The 12529-nt window shown below is 42.0% G+C and overlaps 1 protein-coding gene across 1 annotated transcript; it reads left to right on the top strand.

Moving 5' to 3' along the window:
* The first annotated feature begins 2689 nt into the window (after positions 1-2689).
* On the top strand, positions 2690-12431 carry zgc:153372 (arsenite methyltransferase). The gene is made up of 11 exons (XM_014162695.3): positions 2690-2831; positions 4239-4384; positions 6320-6450; positions 6808-6958; positions 7190-7326; positions 7469-7538; positions 7697-7778; positions 8003-8134; positions 8300-8442; positions 9224-9307; positions 9503-12431. Exons 2-11 carry the CDS (start codon positions 4355-4357, stop codon positions 9602-9604), a joined length of 1062 nt encoding a protein of 353 aa, XP_014018170.1. The 5' UTR covers positions 2690-2831; positions 4239-4354; the 3' UTR covers positions 9605-12431.
* The last annotated feature ends 98 nt before the right edge of the window (positions 12432-12529 follow it).

Here is a 12529-nt window from a genome sequence, read left to right as displayed (position 1 = left end):
AGCAATTTAATAAAGTAATGACTTTTCAATTAAGTTACCTTACACGTTAAGTTGTCTGAAAATGTGTTTGCTACGCTGTCCTTACGAACCACATAGCAGTATGTACAGTGGCGGTTCTAGACCAAGCTGGGGCCAGTTGTACTGTTAGAGGGGCCAGTTACAATTAGATGTTATTGTTGTCATATCGTTTTCTTCACTGCATTGCAGGCATTAGCAGGCAAAAGACCATGTTCATAATCATCATCGTTGCGACTGTCTAATAACGGATGTAAAAAAAGAACGATAGCAAAAAATTGTTATGTAAAAAATGATTTCATACTCCACATTTGGGGGGGCACAAGGGGGTCCAAAATTGTTGTCACAGGGGAACTGACCCCCCCAGAACCGCTAGCTACCTAACGTTAGCTGGCTACTTATACATCAAACTTGCCAGTATATTAACTATAGGCTATCTAACTAACGTTAACTACCCAACGTTTATTGACTTGATTATTCCCGTCATTTTTAGCTTAACTACATGGTATAGTCATTTTGCGTTCTCAATGGACATTCGAGTGCTTTCGTAAATTCTATGGCTATCTATTCCGATTTCAGAGCACTCTCGTCTGAGTGTACCAAAGCGCAGAATAATGTATTTAGAGCGATTAAAATGCTCAGTGGTCTCATTTGTATCTGAAAGTAGCTAGCAAACTAGCCAACGTTAGCTTACATTTACATTTTAGTCATTTAGCAGACGCTCTTATCCAGAGCGACTTACAGTAGTGAATACATACATTTCATTTTCATTTCATGCATTTTTATTTTTTTGTACTGGCCCCCCGTGGGAATCGAACCCACAACCCTGGCATTGCACACACCATGCTCTACCAACTGAGCCACAGGGAAGGCTGTGGATGTCCTTTGGGTGGTAGACCATTCTTGATACACATGGGAAACTGTTGAGCGGGGAAACCCAGCAGCGTTGCAGTTCTTGACACAAATCGGTACTACCATACCCCGTTCAAAGGCTCTTAAATCTTTTGTCTTGCCCATTCACCCTCTGAATGGCACACATACACAATTCATGTTTCAATTGTCTCAAAGCTTAAAAAGCCTTCTTTAACCTGTCTCTTCATCTACACTGATTGAAGTGGATTTAACAAGCACCATTAATAAGGGATCATAGCTTTCACCTGGTCAGTCTGTCATAGAAAGAGCAGCTGTTCTTTTGTATAGTCAGTGTACATTTTCAGGTATGAGTTTCCATGGTTAAGGCTGGGCAGCACCTCCTACTGGACATTTGATTCATCTACAGCTATGCCTTTGTCTCCCATCCAGGGTTTTAACCAAGTCCAGCTTAACTTTAATATTTGTCACTGACTATTACCAATGTTCTATTGTGAGAATGATTATTGAGCGAGCCATTCCAAAGGGTAGGTTTAACAGAGCAAATTAAATGTAACTATACTTTCTAAGTTATGTATCATCAATTATACTATTTATACCTATATTTCCCTCCCCCTTCTCATCCCCCTCCTTCTCCTGCTCCTCCCTCCACCCCTTCCTGTTCCTCCCTTCTCCTCCCCTCCACCTCCTGCTCCTCCCTCCACCCCTTCCTGTTCCTACCTTCTCCTCCTCCTCCTCCCCTCCACCTCCTGCTCCTCCCTCCACCCCAGCCTGCTCCTCTCTGCGCCTGCTCCCCCCCCCCATCCTCCACCTCCTCAGAAAGCTTACCTTACATGTCTCTCGTATGTGTTTTATATTTCTGTCTAAAGATTACCCACCCATATAAGTCAGATATTACAACAATCTTCTATTAATGTTGTATGTGTATTTGTTGCCAAGTTCCAGGTAGAAGATAATCATCTTGTTAGATTCTTCGATATCTTTTCCATATGGGACAATGTCTCTCGTATGTTTTTTAAAGATAACTGAACTAAATGACTACCACCCCGTAGCACTCCTGTCATCATGAAGTGCTTTGAGAGACTAGTCAAGGATCATATCACCTCCACCTTACAGGCCACCCTAGACCCATTTCAGTTTGCATACCGCCCCAACAGGTCCACAGACAATGCAATCGCCATCCCACTGCACACTGCCCTATCCCATCTGGACAAGAGGAATACCTATGGTGAGCGAAAAAAGTATTTGAGCTTTGGTGTTTGACTGCCGTTGTAAGGGTCAGAACGCTCAAATCAACCCTACTCCTTAGTCCGAGCAAGAGTGTCAACTTTGAATTTACGAGCGCACTCTGGCACTCCAGGTTGAATTTAAGAACACACCTGAATTCGTAAAATGTCTAACTAGTCATTTGTAATGCTAGCTAGCAAGAGGTTGCATAGCAACAGCATCAACTTCCGGTAGACAGACGAAGAGCTAGTATGCTCAGTAAATGTAAAAACAAAAAGCAATACGCACCATAAAACTTATTGACAAACTGAAAATATATCCCCATATGTAATACCCCTGTGTGTTAGGTTTATGTACTCTTGTTTGTATATTTCTGTTTTTGTTGTGTTTATAATAAAAGTTTAAAATACATTATATATATATATATATATATATAGCTCAACTGAAAGGATACTGTTCGTTTACAATATACTAAAATTAACTAATAGTATATAGTATGTTAGTATGGGTATTCGAACACAGTTGATGTTTGGGTTTCAAAGTGGAGACTGGAGGCGGACGTCACGCTCCAAAGAAATCGAGGAATCCTGGAGAAAGAGAGCGCGCTTGTTTGAAATGGAAAAGCGTCGTGGTAGCTATTGATAAAGAAGAACATGAAGACGAAGCTGCGGCTTTACAAGTGGGATGCATTGTTGAGCGCTAACGTTACATCACGAGAGGTTTGTGCTGATTGTACGGAGATTGTGACAGCCGGTTAAATGGCGTCCCTTGACAAGGCAAGAACAAAGATGTGCGTCAGGAGAAGTGCAGCATTATCATAAGGAGAGTTATACTGGGAATACGAAGGAGGAATGGTGAAGTTCTCGGAGCGTGAGGCTAGCACGGAGGGCCAGGATAAAGATGAATCTGTGACAGTAGGAGTGAAGTTTTTGGGAAAAGTGGGCCCTTGCTTTTGGCTGATCCATTTGAGGATTCAGGGTGGGTGAAAATATAGTTGGGTGCTGTGGAATAGGTGAGGGGAACCAGAAGTGGTCTTGTGATAATTATGTGTTTCTGCTGGTCAGAGGGAGCAGGCGTTCCCGAGTTGTGCAGCAGTAAGGCACTACAGTCCATGGTTCTAATCCAGACTGTATCACATCCGGCCGTGATTGGGAGTCCGATAGGGTGGGGCACAATTGGGCCAGCGTCGTCCAAGTTTGGCCGGGGTTTGTAAATAAGAATTTGTTCTTAACTGACTTGCCTAGTTAAATAAAAATAAACGAATGGGGGCAAGAGATGTGAATTGTTTTGCTCTCAAGAAAAGGGTGCCATTGAAAGGAGTGATTACTGGAGTAGGGGTAAATGTGATAGCTGATCAACTGAAGGGGAAGGTTCCCGGTGTTTGTGATGCTCGTCGTTTGGTACGACGCAGACAGGGTAGCGTGGGCGGAGAAACAGAAGAGTTATTGTCTGTTCTCTTGACATTTGATGTTGAGTCTTTGCCCAACAAAGTGATGTTAGGATATATAAATTATCCTGTACAAGCTTTTGTGCTGACGGCATTACGTTGTTACGGGTGTCAAGCTTATGGGCATGTGGCAACATTGTGTAGGAGGAAGGTTCCTAGGTGTGCAGAAGGGCATGAGACAAAGGAATGTGTAGCATTGGGGGAAGTAGTGGTATGTGTTAATTGTAGGGGTTCCCATGGGGCTGGGGATCAGAAATGTCCCGTGCGAGAAAGGCAGATTGAGGTTTCCAGGGTAAGTGTAGTGCAGTTTTCATATGCTGAGGCAGTGAAGAAAGTAGTGGAAGATGGGTCAAGGGAGAGGGACCCTGAGAGGAGTGGTGTGAATAGTAGATATGTACCAGTACAGAGGGATAAACCAACAAGTGATATATGTTTCAGTAAGATTGGATTTTAGAATTTATAGTAATGCTTATCAACTGTACTGCAGAGTTACAAGGTGTGTTTAAATGGTGATGTCCCATCGTTTCAGGTTGTCGTCATGAGGTAGGACTAAATACATTTAAATAGTGGAGTATGGTATTCATTATTATTTATTGTGAGTGTAGTGTTAGATGGTAGGGTATTGTTTGTTGTTGAAAAAATAAATATATAAGCAAAGTATAAGGAAGTTATACTCCAGTCTAGTAGGTGGCGGTAATGCAACATGTATTGGATGCCAACCGCCGTTAAACCTCGAAGAAGAAGGATTACAAAGTTCATCCTGAGTCTGCCGCTAAACAAAAATTATTTGTCAACATGTCAACACAAGTCCATGACAATGTCAAGGTAGGTTTGTTTTAAGATTACAACCAATCATGTAGCTACACTCATTATTAAAGGTAGCTAAAGAAAGACGTTGTTTTGATCTCCTAGAGTACCTCACCATGGTACCTACCCTCAGCCTAGGTATGTGTAATAAGTGTTGCACCTTGTTCCCTGCATCGATCTTTCAACACAACACCGCGCAACATGCCGTCGCCACTGTCTTGCAGTAATTGTTCTTCACATTTTGAAAAGAAAGCAAAAGGGTTCAAAAGATTACGTATTTTAGCGCTAACAGATGAGAGGACAGCTAGAGTACTTTCCCCGGACGTTACCCCACCACTACTGTCCGCATTAAAATTAATCAACGTTAACATGGTCAAATCAGGCTTCAAATAACCATTTCCTCCGTGACTCCTCCGGTCATTATGTCAACAAAATAAGTGCATGACAATGTCACGGTAGGTTTATCCTTACGAAAAAAAAAGATGCCGTCACAGTGCAGTAACTAGTATACTGTTGTATAGGTGTCGTTAAAGTGCAGTATGCTGCAAATACTGCGTCCAAATAACTTTTTTTAGCTACAGTAATTTATTCAGCAATTACTGCGTCCAAAATACCACAGTTGACTGCAGTTTCAAAACTGAAATCTTTTTTGTAAGGATATCATCATATTTGCTATCAGAATAATGGTTAGGGCAGGCAACCCTTTTCCTGGTGTACTGCAGGATTTGGGTCCAACTTGGCACCACACCTGCCCGGCTGAGCTAATTGATCAGTTCATTGATTGCCTAAATTCAACACACCTGGTCTTCCAGGTCAGTTAAATAAAAAAAGATGACGTGTCTGAGGCACTCCAGGACCAGGGTTGCCTACCTCTGGGTTAGGGGGTTGGCTTGACAGTCCCTGGATACGGGTTCCTATTCGCAACAATATCATATCACGTTGCCTGGGGAGCAGACAGGTGAATTTAGAAATTGGAAACCTAGTCCACATTGTCTTGCACACCGTTGGGCGACTTCTCTGAAACAGATAAAGCCTAGTCCTGAACTAAAAACCAAACTAAATATCGAAAGTGATTTTTAGTCCATGACTAGGTTTAATCTGTGTCCAGAGACTGCCCCCATATTCAGCTAGACAAGGGCTTGATTTATTTTTATTTATTTAACCTTTATATATCCAGGTTAGTCTCATTGAGATAAAATCTATTTTTCAAGAGAGACTTTGTTCAATCAAGACACCAGCGGAGGGAACAATGTTTGGGACAAATAACAGACATACTGTAACATGTCTGTACAGTATGTTTTTGACGTAAACACAAATACATTTCAATTACAGAAACATACAAATGTCATAAAAATCTATCATATGTACCATCGCATCAAGTCCTAATGACAATCACATTCCTCAGTAACATGTGAGTCAACAAAAGTTTTAAACTCCTCCAAGGAAACAAGATTCTGGGGTCTCAAGCTGGTCTGGAGAGAATTCCAAGACCACGGAGCTGATTAGCTAAAACACTTTTTGACATGATCTGTTCTGATTTTAGGAACCCGTTACAACTAAGTAGGAGTGAGACCATATCTGGTATTTATTTTCAGACCTTATTAAAGAAGAACAAAAATACTGTCAGTTTTACCAAAATTGCCTTAGATAATAATTCATATAGTATAGCAATGTTTAAGCCTATGTAGAGTCAACGAAGACTAGCCAACAGTGTGTCAGATGCTTTTGGTTGGTAATAAATCTAAGAGCTGCATGATACATGGAATCAAGTACCTTCAGGGTAGTGCTTGAAGTCTGCATATAAATTACATCAAGGCATGTCCAATTGAATGAGTGTGCTTGTTCTAGATCAGTGGAACAGGTGTTGTGGACACCTAAGGACTGAGAGGTTTGGGAAACACTGGTACCAAGTATTTTAATAGTGACATTTATATATTTTGATCTCTTCCTCAGCAATATTATGGTTCTCGCCTGGAGTCCACCTGTGATCTGCAGACTAGTGTTGCCTGCTCTCTACTCTGCAGGCCAATGCCCAAGAGTGCTATAGAGGCTCTCAATCTCGTTCACCCTGAAGTAACCAAACGGTATGATGATGAAAATGAACCAGTTAATTCAGGACTGCTTCTGTTGATGTATCTATTTGTGTAATGATACAGAAGTAGAATACATACATTTCCAACCAATATACATGAATAAAGACTAATATTGCAGTAAATGTGAAACTGGTTAGGACACACACTCTTTGTTCCAGATTTAGCAGACACTCTTATCCAAAGCGACTTAGTTAGTGCATTCATCTTAAGATAGCTAGGTGAGACAACAACATATCACAGTCATAGTAAGTACATTTTTCCTCAATAAAGTAGCTATCAGCAAAGTCAGTGCTAGCAAAAGGGAAAAGTGTTCGTTCACGAAAGGCTATATATGTCATTTTGTTCTAGGTTCTTTGGCTGTGGTCTTCCTGTTCCAGAGAAACTTCAGGGCTGCAAAATCTTGGACCTGGGCAGCGGTTCTGGCAGAGACTGCTATGTCCTCAGTAAACTGGTTGGCGAGACTGGCCATGTCACAGGCATTGATATGACTGAGGAACTGGTATGTATAGCACCTAGACCTATATATTCACTCACCCTACATCTTCAGTAATCTAACAATCATTCTATTACATTGGTGTGTGATACTCTGCTTTCTGCTGTGGTAGTGTGTGGCTCAGTTGGTAGAGCATGGTCCTTGCAATGGCAGCATCATGGATTAAATTCACGCTGGGGTCATCAATACAAAAATGAAAGTGTAAAATCGGCTACTAAATGTATTTTTTGTGCTCAGATTCTAGTGTCCCGTAAATACATCCCATACCACCAGGAGAAGTTTGGCTTTGAGAAACCCAACACCACCTTCCTCCAGGGGTATATGGAGAAGCTAACTGCAGCTGGCGTTGAGAATGACTCTATGGATATCATAGTGTATGTTGAGGAACAATCATGTTAATTTACTATCAAAACAATGAGTCCTTCTTTCTCTTTTGATCGTTTATCTGTTTTACTGTGTCACGATCTGTTGGGAAAGTGAATAAAATCCCCTTCTTTTATCTACTGTTTCTTCCAGGTCAAACTGTGTCATCTGTTTATGCCCTGATAAGAAAACGGTTCTACGTGAAGCCTATAAGGTCCTCAAGGTAAGTCGTCCACCACACTGCCTGTTATCATTACATAACATGATTATTAAAAAGAGTATCCCTGGGCTTTATAAAATATAGATGGCAGTGACTGTGTCTCATGAAAAGTACTCCTTTCTTTGCCTGTGTCTCTCTCCCATCTCTCCTGTGTGATATAGGAGGGTGGTGAATTGTACTACAGTGACATGTATGCCAGCAATGTTGTTCCAGACCACTTAAAAGAAGATTCAGTTCTGTGGAGTAAGTGATCAAGTTGCACCTTCCTAGCAGACAAAGAATGTTTGGTAATGCATATTCTGCTTCTGTAGAAAAGCCTATCTCTTATCTTAAATATTTTTCCGTTTGTCTCATTGGTGACATCTCAATATACCCATAAGTGGTTTCGCTTGACCCGAGTGTGCCGTGCAAATTGTAGAACTGCACTTCACACTGATGATGTTCTCTTTTCTTTTGTTTTGTGATAGGTGAGGGAATGGGCGGTTCCCTCTATTGGCGTGACTTTATCTCATTGGTCCAGGAGGTGGGCTTCAGCACGCCACACCTCATCTCAGCCAGTCACATTGAGGTCCACAACTGCGAGCTCAAAAAGAAAGCAGGTATATGCATCTCCATGACTGTCTAAGGCTGCTTACTGTAGGATGGAAAAAGTATGCAGTTCTTACGCTAACCTAACTAATAGCACATTTATTAATGTGGTCTAGAAGCATTTAATATAAAAAATGTAAGCCTAGTCAGTCACTTCCATTTCCAATGTGTTGCAGGTGATATTAGCTATGCATCTGGAACTTACCGGCTCTTCAAGTTGCCCAAAAAGCTTGAGATGTCAAGTGCAATAGTGACCTACAAGGGGACAGTGCCTGACTACCCGTGTCAGCTGGAGTTTGACTCCTCCCACTGCTTCAAGGTATGTTGGTGCAAACACAGCAGGGCTCTCCAAACCTGTTCCTGGAGAACTACCGTCCTGTAGTTTTCACTCCAACCTCAATCTCGCTCACCTGATTCTAATAATTAGCATTAGTTACAACAGGGGTTGGAGTGAACCTACAGGAGGGTAGCTCTCTAGGAGCAGGGTTGGAGTGGACCTACAGGAGGGTAGCTCTCTAGGAGCAGGGTTGGAGTGGACCTACAGGAGGGTAGCTCTCTAGGAGCAGGGTTGGAGTGAACCTACAGGAGGGTAGCTCTCTAGGAGCAGGGTTGGAGTGAACCTACAGGAGGGTAGCTCTCTAGGAGCAGGGTTGGAGTGAACCTACAGGAGGGTAGCTCTCTAGGAGCAGGGTTGGAGTGAACCTACAGGAGAGTAGCTCTCTAGGAGCAGGGTTGGAGTGAACCTACAGGAGGGTAGCTCTCTAGGAGCAGGGTTGCGGTGAACCTACAGGAGGGTAGCTCTCTAGGAGCAGGGTTGGAGAGCCCTGAAACACAGCATAATAGGACTACCCTCACCTAAGCAATTTTCATAAAGGCAGCATTCTGTTTATGTAGCAAGGTCATGTTGTTCCCTTATTTTATGAACAATTGTTTTACTTGTGTATGCATACTGATACAGTAGTTGGTATGGACCACTGATGCACACACCTTTTATACATACAAATGGATTCCACACTACATTAGGTCAATGCACAAACTGTGTAGGTTGTCTAGTATGTTAAGTGGATTTATAATAATCCCTGTGATGTTGTGCTGTGCAGAAGGACGTGGCGCTGCAGGTGGATGGGGAGATGGCTGCTATCCTTCAGTGCTCTCGCTTCTCCCCGGACTTCTGCATTCAGAAGGTAGGTACCACTTTACAAAGGTAACACCTTATAGCTCTGTAATAGCCATGTAATTACAATAGTAACATGGTACCCAAAAGCAATCAGGGACTGTATTATTATTTTTATTATTATTATAGGAAATAAAGCTACTCCGCAAATACCTCAACTGGCGATTACTGGTGATCATTTGAATCCTGAACTGTCCCTTTTCAGTACGGCCACCTCAGCCCATTTCTGCTGGCCGATAAGCTGGGCTCCTCGGTGAAGCAGTGCTCCAAAACAGGCAAAGCCGCAGGAGGCTGTGGGGAGACCTAACTAACTACACCTGGATGACATCATATCCATGAAGGACCCTGCTCAGTGACAGGGTGTATGCCCCAATAGCCTCTCCTTCCTCCTGAAGTGTGCACTCATTCATTACTTCCCACAAATCTAAAATCATTGGATTGTTGTTGGCCTGGGCTATTGGGAGTTTCCACCATATTTCTTATACCAGTCATTTCATAACAGTGAAGGGAAGTGAACAAGTGCACTTGAAGGAGAGGTTATTTGGATCACCCAATGTGACAGAAAAGACGTCCATTTTGATGTCCGTACCAATGTAGCACAAATTATATAAAAAGGATGTAGTGTTTCTTTTCAGACTGAAAAGCCTACTGTGCCTTGAAATACTATATTTTTCCTCCCATGTCCAGCTCATAGATTTAAATGGTAATGGTTATTTTATTATGTGACATTTGGAGCATTACCTGGATAATACATGAGACTGTGGCCTATATACTAACTTGTTTACACACTGATGTGGACGCCTAAGGACCGCCCAGCCATTCAATGTAAAAATGACATTTGTAAAAAAAAAAAGACTTGTCTTGTTAAATTCTCAAATTACATACACACAGGCTGAAGGTCCCACCAGCCCATACACATAGATCACTTGACAGACACATAAAAGAGAAGATAAATAATTCAACAAAACTGCCAGTTTCAGATATTTATTTGAATCTAGGAGTATTCTGTGTGGTGGGGATTTTGGGCCTGGCTAATGTGACCCACATTACTTAAAACGAGGTCAAATCATGACATCAGTGATCTTCAGGTCGGAGTCCTAGAAAGATGTTGAGTGTCCGACTTGGAATTCCGAGTTGGATGACCGTTCCGAGTTCCCAGTTGTCTTGAAAGCTCGGAAGTCAGAGATTTCCTAGTTCGCAGTTGTTTTGAATGCAGCAGTAGCCAGACTAGCAGGGCTTCCACTAGTTACCACAGCCATGATTAGTCATGATTATATTATATTTTAGATTAGTTTAATAGTCACATGTACAGGGTTGCAGATGTAATTACAGGGTACAGTGAAATGGGGAGAAGATAGCTGATTTAGTGGTGGCTATTCAGCAGCCTGAAGGTCTGGGGGTAGAAGCTATTGGCCAGTCTTACAGTTTTTGCCATGATGCTCATATTCTGCCCTCGTCTGAGTGATGGAGACAGGGAGAACAGGCCATAGCTCGGGTGGCTGGGGTCCCTGAGGATCTTCTTGGCCTTCCTGCAACACTTGGTGTAGGTGTCCTGGAGGGCAGGCTGAGTGTACCACCCACTGTAGCGCCTTGTGTTCCCTGGTGGTGGAGTTGCAGCCAGACAGTTTGCTCTCAATGGTGCTCCTGTAGAACACTGTGAGGGCCCTCGGGACATGCTGAATTTCTTCAGCATCCTGAGATTAAATGGTCGCTGTCGTAAAAATGTATGAAAACTAAAATTAGCTTTTTGGTTTTAAGGTTAGGGTTAGTCAACGTTAGCAGTGTGGTTAAGGTTATGTTTAAAATCTTGGCAACCAGGAAATGGCAGAGCGATTTCTGCAAAGTGCATCTTTATGTGTTTCCCTTAAAGGCTTACCTTAATGAATAATGTTACCTTACCTAAGGGAATTGTTTAAGGGTGTTGCATATAGTCCCTCAAACATTTCCTTAAATAAGGTAATCATTTAAGGGTTAAGGTTAGAGTAGTGCACAAGTTGTCATATGCTGAGGCAGTGAAGAAAGTAGAGGAAGATGGGTCAAGGGGGAGGGATCCTGAGAGGAGTGGTGTGAATAGTAGATCTGTACCAGTACAGAGGGATAGGCCAACAAGTGATATGTGTTTCAGTAAGATTGGATTTTTAGCATTTATAGTAATGGTTATCAACTGTACTGCAGGGATGGATGTAAGTCGCAGAAAATGTAAATTGTGTTGGCAGCTGCAGATAAGTATTTGGGTGTGTGAGATTTGACATCAGAAGAGTTACAGGGTGTGTTTAAGTGGTGATGTCCCATCCTTTCAGGTTGTTGGCATGAGGTAGGACTAAATAGTGCAGTAGGGTGGTGTTATTTTAATTTTATTTGTGAGTAGTGTTAGATGGTAGGGAATTTGTTTATTTATTATTTCAAGCAAAGTATAAGGGAGTTGTACTCCACTCTAGTAGGTGGCGGTAATGCAACATATTGGATGCCAACCGCCGTTAAACCTCATCGAAGAAGCACTCTTATCGAATATTAAAAAATGGATTACAATAATGAGATGTATCCAAACTTAAGGAAAGCTTTGACTATGTACAGACTCAGTGACCATAGCCTTGCTATTGCGAAAGGCCGTGGGGTACACAGACCTGGCTCTCAAGAGAAGACAGGCTATGTGCACACTGCCCACAAAATGAGGTGGAAACTGAGCTGCACTTCCTAACCTCCTGCAAAATGTATGACCATATTATAGACACAAATTTCCCTCAGATTACACAGATCCACAAAGAATTTGAAAACATACCCGATTTTGATAAACTCCCATATATACTGGGTGAAATACCACAGTGTGCCATCACAGCAGCAAGATTTGTGACCTGTTGCTGCAAGATACGGGCAACTAGTGAAGAACAAACACCATTGTAAATACAACCCATATTTATGTAAATTTATGTTCCCTTTTGTACTTTCACTATTTGCACATGTTACAACACTGTATAAATACATAATATGACATTTGAAATGTCTTTATTATTTTGGAACTTCTGTGAGTACAATGTTTACTGATTGTTTATTTCACTTTTGTTTATTATCTACTTCACTTGCTTTGGCAATGTTAACGTGTTTCCAATGCCAATAAAGCCCTTGATTGAATTGTATCAACCAATCCAAAGAAAGGATAGCCGGGAGCTAGACATGCCGCTTTGTGGACAACGACTCCCATTGTTAGGGCGGAGAGACATGTATCTTCTCAGTA

The sequence above is a fragment of the Salmo salar genome, chromosome 20 (genome assembly GCF_965601325.2).
Source record: "Salmo salar chromosome 20, fSalSal1, whole genome shotgun sequence".
Classification (NCBI taxonomy): domain Eukaryota; kingdom Metazoa; phylum Chordata; class Actinopteri; order Salmoniformes; family Salmonidae; genus Salmo; species Salmo salar.
The sequence above is the reverse complement of the archived record's forward strand: the minus strand, read 5'-3'. Positions and strand labels throughout refer to the sequence as shown.

Bases quoted from the DNA above. Each gene is read 5' to 3' on its own strand.
- zgc:153372 (XM_014162695.3), top strand. From the start codon at position 4,355: ATGTCAACACAAGTCCATGACAATGTCAAG. The intron at 6,451-6,807 runs GTATGATGATGA...ATTTTGTTCTAG, and splicing joins CACCCTGAAGTAACCAAACG to GTTCTTTGGCTGTGGTCTTC. The intron at 6,959-7,189 runs GTATGTATAGCA...TTTTGTGCTCAG, and splicing joins TTGATATGACTGAGGAACTG to ATTCTAGTGTCCCGTAAATA.